At 38.4% G+C, this 17165-nt stretch overlaps 1 protein-coding gene across 1 annotated transcript; it reads left to right on the top strand.

Moving 5' to 3' along the window:
• The first annotated feature begins 2786 nt into the window (after positions 1 to 2786).
• LOC101003561 (olfactory receptor 5B21) lies at positions 2787 to 16182 on the top strand. Its single transcript, XM_017948358.3, has 2 exons — positions 2787 to 2826; positions 5504 to 16182. Exon 2 carries the CDS (start codon positions 9240 to 9242, stop codon positions 10170 to 10172), a length of 933 nt encoding a protein of 310 aa, XP_017803847.1. The 5' UTR covers positions 2787 to 2826; positions 5504 to 9239; the 3' UTR covers positions 10173 to 16182.
• The last annotated feature ends 983 nt before the right edge of the window (positions 16183 to 17165 follow it).

Genomic DNA, 17165 nt, shown 5'->3' with positions numbered 1-17165 from the left:
GGGGGAAGGGATGGGTAACTTTAGAATGTCTGTGGACAAATGGGGTAGGAATGAGTAAGGGAGGGTGGAGGGACAGGAGTAATTGCCACAGTACAGTCTCACCAAAGTAAGTAGAGATGGATCAATGGCATAGATGAAGGGGGCAGCCTGCTACAGAAGAGGGGGAAATTCTGAGGTAGGAAGGCAGAGCAGGATAGGATGGATTTAGATGGAGAGATTGTGGCAAAGTTAATATTGGATGGCCTTGATTTGGTAAAGGAGATGAAGGAAAACACATCCATAGAGAGTGCATTTACCTGAGTGGGGCTGCGGAGTCTGCAGACACTCAGAAAATTCTGAGAAACTGATGGGTAGAAATAAGTCTGAAAGTCATGAAGCATTGAAATTAGGCCAATTAATAAGCCTAACATGGAGTCGAAATGTTCAATAGAAAGGAAGAGTTGCATATCTCTCACTTTAAATCAAAAGCTAGAAATGATTAAACTCAGTGAAGAAGGCATGTCAAAAGCTGAGACAGGGCAAAAGCTAGGCTTCTTGTGTCAAACAATTGTCCCAGTTGAGAAAGCAAATAAAAAGTTGTTGAAGGAAATTAAAAGTGCTACTCCAGCAAAGAATTGAATGATAATAAAGTGAAATATCCTTATTGCTGATTCAGAGAAAATATTAGATAGAAGATCAAACCAGCCACAACATTTCCTTAAGTCAAAGCCTAATAGAGCAAGGCCCTAACTCTCTTCAATTATGTGAAGGCTGAGAAAGTTAAGGAAGCTGCAGAAGAAAAATTGGAAACTAGCAGAGATTGGTTCATGAAGTTTAAGAAAAGAAGCCATCTCTAGAACCTAAAAGTGCAAAGTGAAGCAGCAAGTGCTAATGTAGAAACTACACCAAGTTATCCAGAAGATTTAGCTAAGATAACTGATGGAAGTCACTACACTAAACTATATATATATATATATATATATATATATTGAGATAGAGTCTCCCTCTGTCGCCCAGGCTGGAGTGCCATGGTGAGATCTTGGCTCACTGAAGCCTTCGCCTCCCGGATTCAAGTGATTCTCATGCCTCAGCCTCCTGAGTAGCTGGGATTACAGTTGTAAGCCATCATACCCAGCTAATTTTTCTTTTCCTTTTGCTTTTCTTTTTTTGAAAGGGACAGGATTTCATCATGTTGCCCAGGCTGGTCTCGAACTCCTAACCTCAGGTGACCCACCCACCTCAGCATCCCAAAATACTGGAATTACAGGCATGAGCCACCGTGCCCAGACTCACAATAAATTGTTAATGCAGACAAAACACCATTATATTGAAAGAAATGCCATCTAGGACTTTCATAGATAGAAAGGAGAAATTGATGCCTGACTTCAAAGCTTCCACAAACAGGCTGACTCTGTTGTTAGGGGCTAATGAAGCTGGTGAGTTTAAATTGAAGCCAATGTTCATTTATCATTTTGCAAATTCTAAGACCCTTAAGAATTATGCTAAATATACTCTGCATGTGCTCTATAAACGGAAAAGACTAGATTATAGCATGGTTTATTGAATATTTTAAACTCGCTATTGAGACCTACTACTTAGAAAAAAATATTTTTTTTTTTCAAAATATTACTGCTCATTGACAATGTACCTAGTCACCTAAAGCTTTTATGGAGATGGACAAAGAGATTAATGTGGTTTGCATGCCTGGTAATACAATATCCATTTTGCAGCCCATGGTTCAAGGAGTAATTTTGACTTTCAAGTCTTATTGTTTAGAAAATGCATTTTGTAAGGCTATAACTGCAATAGATTGTGATTCCTCTGATGGATCTGGGTGAAGTCAATTGAAAACCTCTGGAAGGATTCACCATTCTAGATACCACTAAGAACATTTGTGACTCATGAGTTCATGTTATTAACATTAACAAGAGTTTGGAAGAAATTGATTTCAACTCTCGTGGATGACTTTGAAGGGTTCAAGACCTCAGTGGAGGGAGTAACTGTGGATGTGGTGGAAATAGCAAGAGAACTAGAATTAGAAGTAAAGCCTGAAGATGTAACTGAATTGCTGCAATCTCATGACAAAACTTGAATAGATGAGGAATTGTTTCTTATGAATGAGAAAATAAAGTGGTTTCTTGAGATAGAATCTACTCTGGGGGAAAAGGCTGTAAACATTGTTGAAATGACAACAAAGGATTTCAAATATTCCATAAAGTTATTTGATAAAGCACTGACAAGGTTTAAGAGGACTTAATACAATTTTGAAAGAAGTTCTACTATAGATAAAATGCTATCAACAACAGTTCATGCTACAGCGGAATTTTTCATGAAAGAAAGTCAATCAACCAGGCACAATGGCTCACGCTTGTAATCCTAGCACTTTGGGAGGCCGAAGTGGGTGGATCACTTGAGGTCAGGAGTTCCAGACCAGCCTAGCAAACATGGTGAAACCCCGTCTCTACTAAAAATACAAAAACTAGCCAGGCCTGGTGGCGTGTGTCGGTAATCCCAGCTACTCAGGGGGCTAAGGTATGAGAATCACTTGAACCTGGGAGGTGGAGGTTGCAGTGAGTCAAGATCACACCACTGCCCTCCAGTCTGGGCTACAGAGAGAGACTCTGTCTCAAAAGAAAAAAAAAAAGAAAAAGAAAAAGAAAGAAAAGAAAAAAGAGAAAAAAGAGAGAAAAGAAAGTCAGTCAATCGATGCAGCAATCTTCATTGTTGTTTTATTTTAGGAGATTGCCACAGCCACCCCAACCTTCAGGAAGCATCATCCTGATGAGTCAGCAGCCATCAAGGCTGCCCACCAGCAAAAGAAAAAATTACAACTTACTGAAGGCTCAGGTGATCATCATCATTTTTTAGCAATAAAGTATTTTAAATTATGTACATTTTTTGGACATAATGCTAGTAGACCCAGTATAGTGTAAACATAGCTTTTTATATACACTAGGAAGCAAAAAATTTGTGTGACTTGCTCTATTGTGATATTCATTTTATTGGAGTAGTCTGAAACCAAACCCCCAGTATCTCCAAAGTTTATTTGTACCTTATGTTGATTAACTTTAATTCTCAACAGTCCCATAATGAGAAAGAGAGGAATGGAGAACCTAAGTGACTTGCAAGAGCCCCTCCAGGAGCTAGAAGGGAGGACTGGGATTTGAACCCGTACATTTGGCTCTAGGACTGTAATTGTCACCTGTGGGCTGTGGTGCCTGGTGTACCTTAACACCTAGGTGATCTCCAAGGTCCTAAGAGGTGCTGACATTCTATGTGGCCATGAAATTAACCTTTTAAGCAGATGGGTGGTTTCTTGATTCTTCCTGTAATTCCAAAGCATTTTTCCTGTATGAACTTACTGATCATTGCGGCAAGGAAGACAAGTCTTCATTTTCCCAGCCCCACCACTGGGAACGACTCATCAGGTGAAAAGCTTGGGAAGGCCTCAAGGTGGCAGCATTAACTCAAATATGGATGGACAGAGCCTTGTATCTGGCCTTGAACTAATCAAAAATTCAGAATTGGCCCTTTTCTGCCTTTTAGTTTTTCTAAAACCCCAGGGTGTAACTATTTGGAGGTGAAGAGTCAAACTGATCTTGTGAGGAGACCAAACAGTGAAGACGCTGGAGACATCAAAGTGGAAAAGCATAAGTATTTACCAGGAGTTAAGAGTCTTTGGAGGGAAAAGAAAGAGGATATATTTGGTGCCATGAAAAAATGATGAGGTTCAAAAAGATTAATGATTCATCTGTTATCCATTCATAAGTGGCTGATTCTAGGCCTCTTACTTGCCAAAACCCTGAACCACCTCACTTCACCATGTTAATAGTCTTCATTTTTATCTGTTTAATTTTTTAGAATATTAAACACTGATAAAGGAGAGTACTAAATTACTTTATAAAGCCAGATATATAGGCTAGATTGTCTCAGTTGTTAGAGTCTTGATCCTACAGGTGAAGTTTTCTCTTCATTCCTCATCTTCTTCCTCTCCCTCTCTTCCTCTTCTCTTCCCTCCCCTTCCTTCCTTCTTTTCTTTGCTTTCTCTCTTTATCTGTCTTCAGCCATTTTTCCCTCTTTCTTTCTCTAGTTTTTTCCTTGGTTGTTATGTTGGTCAACTAAACAATGAGGAAGAAACCTAAGTCTTCAGAGTTGGACATGTGGGTTAGGTGATTAGATGCTACAAAATTCCAACAGTGTGCAAAAATATCCTTGGACTCCTATCCCCTAGCTTTCCACTTGCTTGGCCACTTTATATGTCTTCTTTTGTTAAAAATAATTTTTCTAACAGGGGGCTTTTTCTTGGAAATGTTTTCATGAGAGCAAAGAAAAAAGTGAGTAAATAAGCTCTACTTTTGTAACTGACTGTAGTGGAACATGCATTTGTGAGAACTTAAGAGAAATATTGTTTCCTAGATTCCGAGAACATCTCTGCTTTTCCACATTTATTCCCAAGAGAAGCAGTAAAGCACAGTGTAAAAATATATAGAATTTGGGTCAGACAGACTTGAGCATTTCCTCACTTTCTGGGACTACAAGATGCTCCAGGCTTCTCTGGTATAATCCCGGCTCCAGTGCTAGAACCAGCCTTTTCTCGAAGGAGCCCTGGTTTCTTTTATTAGAGAATAATATTAGAGAAAGATCTAAGTGCTAGGTATATACAGAAGTTTTCACATCTGTAAATTGAAAAGATAATATATTTCTCATAGAGTTATAAGAACATTAAGTGAAATAACACATACGAATATATACTGAACCAAGGGCTTGAAACATAGGAAGCTATATTATATTTTATATAAATATATTATATACATATAAATTTATCAGAAGCCAAAATACAGAAATCCTTCGCTTCTTGTAGGCACCATGTTAAAATTCATTTAAAACCAGGTTGATTGGGAAAAAAATTCCTGGAAATGTTTTGATTCACAGAGCTCTTTGAAACTTTGAGTTCTGTAGACAGAGCTGGGTTTGGGAAAATGGAGATTCTGATAAAATTTATCATTTATAATCTGACATTTTGAAAATTTCTCCCCAAAGGGCCAACTTGCAATAATCACAGGAAATCTGTGGGCTGAGTGCGCAGTGGCTGGATCCTCAAGCTCCTTTGAAAGCATTTTTTGACAGAATTTGCTCATCAATAATCTTAGCCTGTGACTAGAAGAACCAGGACTCCCCTGTGTCCCCTAAGGGATCTTCGAGGTGCCTCCATATCATAATAATGTTTCAGTTCCCTCAGGAAAGTGGTGTTTTGATTGCTTGTTTGTATGTTGCTGAGCCTTGGATTGGAATTGAGACCTTAGGGAACCCCCCTTCAGAGGCTCCCAGATCTACATAGGCACTAGTTTCTAGCTGATCTCAGACTTTTCACACAGTTTGGTATGGCTCACTTACAGTCTCAAGCAAACTGCAGCGGCAGCTGAACTGCCTTTACACTTTTATCACATAGCCTCAGGAAATCTTTCACTATTTGAAATCCAAGGTCCTCAGAGACCAACAGCTCTTCTTTTCTTTTCTTTTTCAGACTTCAAAAAGTCCAATGTTGAAGCAGTTCTGAATTGAGATCTCATAATTCCCAAGGACATAGGTATGTTTTCCCCGACCTTTTTACAAAGCAGTATTCTTCACACTGTAGGTAGAAATAACGGGTTCGTCTAAAAAAAAAAAAGAGGCTCGGAAGTAGGTATATAAAAAGACTCTTCATTCAATTTCCCCCAACCTCCTCTGCTACATTTCACAAGAATAGAGACAGAAGTTTCCCATAAGTAATTCTGGGTTACCTTTAATTAGACAGCCATTGCCATAGTCATTGCTAGATGGGGTGTTGCTACCAACTGGTGTTAACAAAACCTGGGAAATAACTTCACACGATTGGCCTACAGTTTAATAAAAAGATTGATTGATTAGCTTCTATGGAGCACCTGCTAGAGGTCACACACTGGCTGAATTTTCTTATATTTTATCTTACTTTATCTTCTGTCTATAAAGGAAGATTGACTTGCCTACAGTCCCACAGCAAGTAAGCATTAAAGCTCTTATTCTAACTCAACTGCTGAGATTCTAATTCACTCATCCACTTGACAAATAGTTGAGTCTACTGTGTGGCTGCCTCGAGTGTAGGTAGTGGATAATAATGCACAAAACACTGACAAACAATATAGGCCTTGTCTCTTCCCTTATGGAATTTATTCCATTGAGAATCTTCTTTAGAACTCCCCAAACAGGGCTGTTATGACTGGGGGTGATGCTTCAAACCCCTTTAGAAGCAATTTTGATGGAACTTTTTATTTCCAAGCTATCTTAATGGCTTAGACTTCTCCTTATCTCTTTATAACAATAATAATTTCTTAAATTTTAATGCTTTTTCAGTTTTTGACTTAATATTTCAACCTTAGGTATTTCAGTATTCAACCTTAGATATTTTAAAGATATTTTTTCTCTTTCAAGACTCCTTCTGATATTTATTTTAGGCCCATGCAGAAAAGCCTGGGTTTTGCAGGACTTGAGTGGGAGGAGATATAGCAGCGGCAGTGGCAGGATTTGGATTCAGGCCTTGCAGCCTCCCAGGGTTGGTGCTGGGTAAATGAGGCCTTTTCTCTCGGCACTGACTCCAGATTTCTCCTTGCTGCACTGGATCTCAACACATTTATTAACAGAGACTGCAATGCATAATAGAAAGGGTTGCCCATCAAGGGAACACGGAAAGTACCTTGAAGATTAATTGCTGATAGATGAAGATGGCAGTCAGCGGCAGTTCAATATGGTGTGTGGGGGGTGTGTAATGGCTTTTAAAAACTGAACCTATAGCTTAAGTGAATAGACTCCTGTGGTCAATATTAACCAAGGAAATTGATCTAATAAGCATTCGAGAAGATATTTTGGAAAAATATTCAGAATCCACCCTAAGTCAGCTGAATTTTATTCTTGGAGTTTTTCCAGGTTTTCATCCTACCTTGTGTCTGGGAAAAGGTTGGTTTACGATATGGGAGGGCTAATATCTCTTTAGTCAAAGGACCACAGTACTTAGCAAGCAGTTATCCCTTCCTGGGGTCCCTCTGCCAATAAGCAGCAGTATTTGGCCAGAGTTCTAGACTTTAAACCAGTCACTTCACCTCACTGAGCCTCAGTTTCTTCATGTCTATGTCTGCTGTCTCTCTCTCTCTATCTAGTCATGCAATAATTAAGAAGTGAATGCAAAAAGAGTTTTATAAACTTTACAACCACTGTTTTTTATAAACTCGAGAACAGCGGTTCTCAATCAGGGGACTGTTACCCTTCAGGGGACATTTGGCAACATTTGGAGACATTTTTGACTGTTACAAATGGGAGGTAGTGGTGTTACTAGAATCTAATTTAGCAGGGAAACTGCTAAATATCTTACAATGCACAGGACAGCACTCCTTCTTGCCCACCACACCCTGAACCAAAGAACTGTCTAGCTCATAATGTCAGTAGTGCTAAGGCTGAAAAATCAGGCTCTGGAGTTGTACAGATTTTACAGTTAAGTAGTTATGTGACCTCGAGGGGCACCACATCCTTCTGTTTCCAAATATGTAAGATCAGAACACTGCCTGTCATAGATTACAGGATATTGTGTCTGCTAAAATTAGAGAGTATACACACATGTCAGAAGTCAAAGGAAAAGTCAAAAAGCCTGGATAAATATAATGGAAAGTGCTACTGGTCAGAAAGTCAATTGGTACATTACTGGATAGTAATGTACCAAGCTGACTGAGCCAGTTCTTATGAAACTAGCCACATCGTGTGTGTGTAGTGGTCATCCAGAAATGACAAGCTACCTTATCCCCTTCTTTTTGTGTCACCAATCGAATGGCTGCTGTTACTCTTCAAGGTAAGCGAAAGTCCAGCAGAGTTGAAGCATCTTTCTCCTTTAATTCCTGTTTTCTCCTTTTTCCTCCTCTCTTCTAACATTTTCTCCCTCATTTCTTCTGAGCCTGCTCCCACTCACTCTGCTGCTAGGAGTGGGGAAAGCCTGTGAACACCTGAGGTTGAGGAACAAAAATAGGAGAGAAAGAGTGCTCTCAAATGAGGACACAAGCCTGTCTCCAGGCCTGACCAGCTGCAAACTCACTGTTACTCCTGAATATTTTTCATACGACAAGTCTAAGCTAATATTTTGGCCCAAAGCACAAGCCTGGTAGACAAGAGGACAATAGGCGGTTTGTTGTGGAATTAAAGGGTGTGAAAAATGTTTCTATACTTTCCTATTGATGTTCCGTTCGATTCACCAAATATTTATATATGTGTGTGAGGGGCCATGATAAGGTGGGTGGACCAGAGAGGATGAAGACAGTTACCGTCCCAAGGGGCTTAGAGCTAGGCGAAGAGTGAGTGGTTGCCCAACTAATTGTACAATAATCAGCTAAGACTCAAGTGCTTTGAGGAGGCAGAGAAAGGAGGACTTAACTGTAATTAGGGTCTACAACAGACTTCTGATAAGGGGTGAAAAAAGACATATGCATATACACAGATACACAAAAACATTTGTATATATCAAATTTGTAGTTCCATATTAAATATATATATAAATACATCCTCATATTTAAATATACCATACTCCCTTTCAGTTGAACTACTGTTGAGGGATTAATTTATAAAGGCTTCAAAAGTTGTGGTTAAGATCTTTGGATTTAGTATCAAACAGACCTTGAGGGCACCACCACCTTGTCCTGCCAACACCTTGATTTTGGCCCAGTGAAACTGATTTGAGACTTCTGGCCTCCTGAACTTTGAGAGAATAAACTTGTGTTGTTTTAAGGAAAAATACATTTAGAAAATCTTTAGTGAGGCTATACTATTGGAAGTAGAATGTGGAAGACATTGAGTGATGGATGTTTTTATTTTTAATAATTAAATGCATACAATCTTATATTCATATCATAATTTGTATTTATATCATGTAAATATGTTAAAGAATTCAAGATGAATGTATGGACTTTGGATTCAGAAATATAAAGGGGTGAACTTTGATCGTGACTGTTAAATAGACTATCTTGCTCAATATTCAGCTCCCTGAGCCTTAACTTTCTTGTCTGTAAGATGGTCATAATAGCACCTATCTCATATGAATTAAAAGCTATAATATAACAGAGGGTTCTAGCATGAGTCTTACACACAGTGCGTTCTCTCTATACATTAGTTTTCTCCTTTTTTATCATCCCATCATCCCTTCTCATACTTTCATTTGAATTTGGTTGATGCCTCTTCTTTAATCACCAGGCTAATTCAAGTTGACCACAATGGAGAATAGAACAGAAGTGACAGAGTTCATCCTCTTGGGATTAACAGATAACCCCAATCTTCAGATACTCCTCCTCCTGGCATTTTTATTCATCTACCTCATAACCCTGCTTGGGAATGGAGGAATGATGGTGATCATCCACTCAGACTCCCATCTCCACACTCCAATGTACTTTTTCCTCAGTAACCTCTCCTTTGTAGACTTGGGTTACTCATCAGCTGTAGCCCCCAAAACGGTGGCTGCATTGCAGTCAGGGGACAAGGCCATCTCCTACAATGGATGTGCAGCTCAGTTCTTCTTCTTTGTGGGGTTTGCCACTGTTGAGTGCTACCTCCTGGCCTCCATGGCCTATGACCGCCATGCAGCGGTATGTAGGCCTCTTCATTACACCACCATCATGACAGCAGGTATGTGTGCTCTCCTTGCTACTGGTTCCTATGTCTCTGGCTTCCTCAATGCCTCTATCCATGCAGCAGGCACCTTCAGACTCTCCTTCTGTGGTTCTAATGAGATTAATAATTTCTTCTGTGACATTCCCCCACTCCTGGCTCTCTCATGCTCTGACACGCGCATCAGCAAGTTGGTGGTCTTCTTTGTGGTGGGCTTCAACGTCTTTTTCACCCTCCTGGTCATCCTCATTTCTTACTTCTTCATATGCATCACCATTCAAAGGATGCGTTCTGCTGAAGGGCGGAAGAAAGTCTTCTCCACCTGTGCTTCCCATCTCACTGCTGTGTCCATCTTCTATGGCACAATCATCTTCATGTACTTACAGCCCAACTCCAGCCAGTCCATGGACACAGACAAAATAGCCTCTGTGTTTTACACAGTGGTGATTCCCATGCTGAATCCCTTGATCTACAGTCTTAGGAACAAAGAAGTGAAAAGTGCTCTCTGGAAAATACTCAACAAACTTTACCCCCAATATTAAGTGTGAATGGGAAGTAGGCAAGCAATTAAGGGATAAACTTTCTCTCACACCTAAATGCCATCATGACTTTTAATGTTTGGCTGGTTTCAGTTCTTTCTTCCCCAAGAACAGCGGTTACTTCTGCTATTAGAAGATGTAAAAAGCAGCACGTTGAAAAGTCTTACTTAGAAAGATAATCGTATATTTAGTGAACAGCAGCATGGGACAGTTGAGCTTTTCTTGCTTTAGTTTCTTGATGTGTTTTAAAGCAGAAGATTAAAGGATATAACTGAATGTACTGAATTTTCCTCATCTTATTTTTAATGGTAAGGATTTTTCATTCACTATTAAACTTGGTATAAAGATTTAGCCTTCATTTATAATATTGATCAACTGAACATGCAGTATTGTTTTTTATTCCTTTGTTCTGTGAGTTTGAAAGTTGGACTTCCTAATGTAGACAAAGGATGGTTCAATATTTTAAATGATATTTCAGAGGAAGTTGTAATTTAAAGGACAAGGCACTAGATCGAGTCAGGTGACTGAAGATTACATCTTTCCAACTCTCTACTCTCCCTTCTCTACCCATATTCCTACCCTACTTGCTAGTCATGTGCCTTTGCAATTTCCATTCCCTTTTGCTAAAGCATTGGGGAAACAATACACCTTGTTGTATACGTAAGTATGGAAATGCTTTAATAGATGAATTAGTTAAATTTGAACCTGACTAAATATAACTTCCTTCGGAGAGCCTACACTATCTTCTATGTTTCTTGTCTCTGTCTAACATAATTACCAAAATTTCCAGAAGGTTTAGAGAAAAAAAACAATTTTCCCTAGAGCTCTAAAAAAATATATTTGTTTCCTGAATCAAATGCTTGCATTTCTTGGCACCCTTAAGTTTGGCGAATCTATTATGAAGATGCGTAATAGCTTTCTGGACTGTCTTTGCTTTTATTTTTTCAATAATTCAGCTCACCTCTGGGTCTCCATTGCATTCCAGTGTTCTGTAATTAGATGCTACAAGAATAAAAAAGCCTGCCTGGAAATTTACTTCTTAGGAACAGCACGATGACGCACAGTGCTAGTCCACCTTCAGGACTTGTTTCATGTGCTAAATGGTGTGAGCGAATGTGTGTGCGTGGGAGGGGAGTGGTGATTAATTTCACTTTTCACATATCAACTGCTTGATGGTGTTTATAACTGCAATTAATCTAAGTCACCACAATAGGTCATGATTTCAAAGTCTCCCCAAAAAAACCCACAAATTAATTTTACCTTTATAGATGAAAACCAGAAATCTTGGTTGGCTAACTCAGTTGGCTTAAAATGCCAATTTAGTTTTGAGATTATTGGGCTCCATTATGTACAGGGCAGCCTCTGTCTGAGGAGGATAAATCATAAGCCTTCCAGGGAAAATTGCAAAGAAGGAGTTATGGAACATGAGAAACACGAGAATATCTTTCTCTAGCACATGGTTGCCATCACCTGAAAAGATCAGGAGCTTCTGAGCCTAAGGCCTGGACAACCTATACTTCCCCCATTCAGCCCCCTCCCTCCCCTCTTCTTTAGCAATGAGGCCCATCCAGCAACACGCGAGGAAGAACAGCCTTTACAGGCCAGGATCCACTGTATATGGGAATCTTTCTCATTGAAAGCTACAGAGCTCAAGAGTATCTGCATTTGGAGAAGAGCCTAGGAAGTAGCTATCCAAGCACTGAGTGCATTCCAATCTCACCTACACATTTTCCCTACTTGATATAATTGACTTTTTTCCCTCCTCTTCCTGCTCCTCCTTCTTTACTTCCTTTTATCCTTCTCCTCTTTTTCCTTCCCATCTTCTTTCTATGCCCAGCCCAAGCAGGAACTTTCCTCACCACTAGGCCATTTAGATCTCTAAAAAAAAATTAAAATCTAGAGTCTATATATGATAACTATTACAGTATATATTAACATGTGTATCTGGGCATGTTTCTTTCTTTTATAATTTTAATTTTTATTTCATTAGTTTTGGGGGGTACAGGTTGTTTTTGGTTACAGGCATAAATCATTTAGTGGTGGTTTCTGAGATTTTAGTGTGCCCATCACCCGAGCAGTGTGCCCAATATATAGTCTTTTATTCCTCACCTCTCTCCCAACCTTCCCCCATTGAGACCCCAAAGTCTATTTTATCATTTTCGTGGACACATTTCTTTATGCCTCTATACCTCAGTTTAGCAGGAAAATGTGGGTCTCCTAAGAGTTAAGGGCCCAATGTCTACATATTTATATTTTATGTTGAAATCACCTCAAACAAGTGTTCCATCTGACTGTAAATAGGTATAAAAGAGTACTATCAAAAGCTGGATGAAAATTCTAACTGTTCTTATCAGTTGTATGACCTCAAGAAAGTCATTTAGTCTCACCGAACCCAATGTACAGGATAAAGTGTGAGGGTAATATGATATTAAGTATGTGAATGTGCCCATCATAATGAACATGTATTTCATACCGTTGAGATTCCTATACTAGCTCTTTCTTCACTTAGCTGTCCCTGGACTTCTCACGTTGGCTCTTGAGATGCCTGAGCAAAAATGGGAAGTCCAAGGACAGCCAGGTGAAGCTCGTCCCATCCAAGTCCAAGCTTTTATTTTCATTCCTTGTTTAACTTTCTGCCCTCCAAGTTCCCAGCTCTACATTTCAAACTGACATTACACGGCTATTCATTTATAGAAGCTACTCAGAAGGAGATGTCTTGTCGCCAGCAAGACATCAATTCACAGAGTATACATTACTGTGAGGAGCTCTTCCCTTCCACATAGGAAATCTGTCAAATGGAGAGTAAATGCCCATTTGGTTAATAACAACACCCACTCTCTCCCTGCAGGAATTGTCTGATGAATGAGAGACCCTGAGTGTAGGGTCTGCCGCCCAATACAGTGCGATAAAGGCGCAAGGACTTCCCACCTGAAATGTTCAAAAGAGAATGTGAAAACTCATAAATCAGGGCAGTTATTTATATCAGGATAGATTATTCTTTTACAAATGGATTATGATTGAATTATTCTAAATAGGATGTTCCCTTTGTACATTAGAGCATTTGTTGAGGTTTATGTATTGGGAATGGAAAATTAAAATATTAGATTCCTTGGCAACTGAAGCTGGAATTGCAGAGTCATAGACTCTTTAGCCAAAGAAAGAATTTAAAAATAATCTAAACCAATCCTCTCATTTTGCAATTAAAAACCCCTATTTTTACAGTTTAACTTGCTTAAACTCACAAAGAACCAAATCTTGTTTGACACTTTTTCATATTTTATAAAGTACTTGTTGTATAAAAAGACATTTTATATTTTTACCTTCATTTGTTCACTATGATATAGTTATTTGTGCTTCAGTTTTGCAGTAGAGGAAACCAAAGCTTTGAGAAGTTAACTTACCTGTCTACTGTTAAAAAGAGGAACCGAGGTATGAAACTGAGTTTTTGCCTTCCCTGACCAAGACTCTGAAAAAATAAGTCACCATGTATGTTACTAAATTTCAATGGAGGTCTTACTTAATGTGTGACTCGCTTACACTCTTTCATGATGAGTCCTTGCCATGTGGAAGGCACTCTGAAGAATACAAATAAGTAAGACTGTAAGATGTAATTCCTACTTCCACAAAGTAAAGCCCTCTGCATATATGTTTACTGATGTAATACACCTTGAGGTTAATGGCTCAATGTTCAATAACTTTACCAACAGGAATTTTCCCAGTATTCCACAGAGCATGAATGGATCAGGGCATATTTGTTTTCAGTCTGATAGAGTTGGCTCTTTGAGTGCCACAGCCGACAGTGATAGCCAAGCCTCAACCAATGTTAACTAGACACAAGCTGCAGAAAAGGCATGGTGTGAAGTTGATGAAGAAACCAGTTGATATTCAATATTGGTCCTGCTTCAGGAGCAACTTAAAAATAACGTGGTGGAACAGAGGACATACCTCTAGGTAGATGGGAGTTCAAAGGCATTTGTGGCCATTATCAGATGAGTAGTCTAGAAAATAGTAATTAGAACTCATCGGGGCAAAAAAGAATCGTATGGGCAGAGGAAGATCCTCAGAGGATGTGGGACGTGAGCCAAACTCTGAAAGAATAATGTAGATGGAACCCAGAATTCCAAGATTCGAATCTTGCTTTCTAGTCACAACTCTGCCAGTTGCCAGTGGTGAAGCTGGTATAAGCCACGTATCTCTGAGCTAATTTTCTTACCTTCAAAGTGAAGACAATAGCACCAGCCATACCTTCCTTGGGGTGTTTTGCAGGCTCAATGAGATAATGGGTGAGAAAGCATCTTCAAAATTGCTACCTTCTTTTGAACTATAGTGTTGCTGTTGGTAATAATATTATAAGCAGAGCTGAATGGGGAGTTCCTAAGCAACCATCTGAACTCAGGTATGGAGGTGGGATTGCAGATGGCATGTTGGCAGGAGCTTGTAGGAAAGTTGGCCTTTCAGATTAGAAGAGGGTGAACCATTAATGCCTCAGTTGGTTACTTCTACAGGCAATTGGAACTTCTTGTCATCAAACAAGGTGAAGAGACTGGGCCTTTGAGAGTAATTGCATCCCTATAGAGAAATCATACTTCTACAGAAAAATTTCTGTAGGATCTCACCAATCGGGTATCTAGATTCAAGCCCAAGAATTCTGCCTCCTCTTCATAACATGGAATTTCTCAGTTGTTAGTCTGTCATTATTTCACAAAGTGTGTAAGGGGATAGATAGGATATTTGTAGCATATTTAATTAGGAGAAAAAGTTATTGTATATACATATGCATATACACATGTGTGTGCATATTTATGTGTCTATATATACACACATGTGTGTGTGTATGTGTATATTTTAAACTTTCTACAAAACAGTAAGAAAAAAACAGATAACCCAATAGAAAATACAAAATTTAATTGTCCAGTCTATTTTTTCATGTTCATTTATATGGCCTAGCTACAGTTTGGGGTAGTGGTGAATTATGCTGATGTGAACATTTTGGTCATGTATCTTGGTGCACAAATGCATTAATTTTTCTGGGCTAAATATACCTGGAAGTAGAATTGTTGAATTGTAGAGTTTATCCATTTTCAACTTTTGTGAATAATGTGATGCTATTTTCCAAAGTAGTTATACCAGTTTTTACTCCTATGAACAGTGTGTGAGAGTTCTTACTGCCAGTTCTTGGTATTACTGGAGTTATAAATTTTGCCAGTTTGGTTAGAGAATAGTGTCTTTTATTGTTGTCTTAATTTGTACTATATTGATGACTGCTGAAGTTCAGCACAATTTTGGTTTCTTTTTTTTTTTTTTCCAAATCTTTCACCTATTTTTATTTGTGTAAGAATGAACTACAACTAAATACAAGCAGAATAAATGGAAATGAATATATGAGGAGTTAATTTGTTCTGTTCCTAACTGGGTGATAGAAATTGGTGTTTGCGTGGTAATTGTTGTCAAACTGAATCTAGAATTTTTTTGATATTTGAAAGAGCTTTTATTTTTAAAATATGCTCGTAATAATAAGAATTTAGTGATAATTTTACAATGTGCAAGCTATGAGGTCTAGTAAAAGAACACTGTGGTCTTTTAAATTGAAAAAGAACTAGGTTTATTTGCTGCTATCATCTATTCTCCAGACCCTCTACAAGCTTCACTTTCCAACTCTATAAAAGGCAACAATAAATTCCCAGAAAGCTATTGGGAGTAATAAATTAGTTAAGGTATATAAAGTTTCTAGCAAAACACATTGACTAAATAAATATCAGTTTCCTTTCCTCTTCTTCCAAGCGTCACTTATTTAAACAATATTCATTGAGTGCCCACAGTGGACTATTTCTTTAACATAGGTCACCTATGAATCAAGCAAATATAATAAACACATACTTCAGATCCTAGGTCAAAAATATGTGCTGGCTTTGGAGTGGGGATATACAGTGGAGTGAAACAGAGAGCTCAGAAGCAACTATGTATATATGTGTATATATACATAGTATATATACACATGTATATATACACATATATACATTTATATGTATAATACATATAAATGTATATATACGTATATGTGTATATATGTATGTGTATATATATGCTGAGGCTGGGCACGGTTGCTCATGCCTGTAATCCCAGCACTTTGCCAGGCAAGGCCAGCAGATCACCTGAGGTCAGGAATTTGGGACCAGCCTGGCAACATGGTGAAACCACATCTCTACTAAAAATACAAAAATTAGTGGGGCATGGTGGCAGGTGCCTGTAATCCCAGCTACTTGGGAGGCTGAGATAGGAGAATTGCTTGAACCCAGGAGGTGGAGGTTGCAGTAGCTGAGATCGCACCACCACAATCCAGCCTGGGTGACAGAGCTAGGCTCCATCTCAAAAAAAAAAATATATGTGTGTGTGTATATGTGTATATATATATATATATAGTGTGTGTGTGTGTGTGTGTATGTGTGTATGCTGCATCCTTGGGCCAACATTAGTGACATATATGTATATGTATATATACACATATATATGTATATATAAGTTGATATATATACATATATATCAACATTGGTGATATATACACATATATGTATATATATGTATATATGCTGCATCCTTGGGCCAACATTAGTGAAGTCCATATCAGTTAAAGGAATTTTTTGGATTTTGCCTGATTGGTTGAACAATTGTGATGACATGGTCAGAAATATCAAAGAAGTGCTAGTTTGGTGAAAAAGGTGAGAAGTTTGCCCCATAATATGTTGTATTTTAGATGCTAACATGTCTCCTCTCTGGGGATGTGCCTCAATACTTAAGAAACCTGAACTGGGAGCTCAGAAGAAAGGTGAAAGTTGAGACTAGGTAGATAAGGAAAGCCAAATGAACCTATGTATTTTATGCACCTTTTTTTTGAATATCAAATTTTATATATATACACACACATACACATATATACATGTATATATATACACACATAAATAAAAAATAAAATATATTTATATATATACACACACACCA

This window comes from Papio anubis, chromosome 12, assembly GCF_008728515.1.
Source record: "Papio anubis isolate 15944 chromosome 12, Panubis1.0, whole genome shotgun sequence".
Lineage (NCBI taxonomy): Eukaryota > Metazoa > Chordata > Mammalia > Primates > Cercopithecidae > Papio > Papio anubis.
The sequence above is the reverse complement of the archived record's forward strand: the minus strand, read 5'-3'. Positions and strand labels throughout refer to the sequence as shown.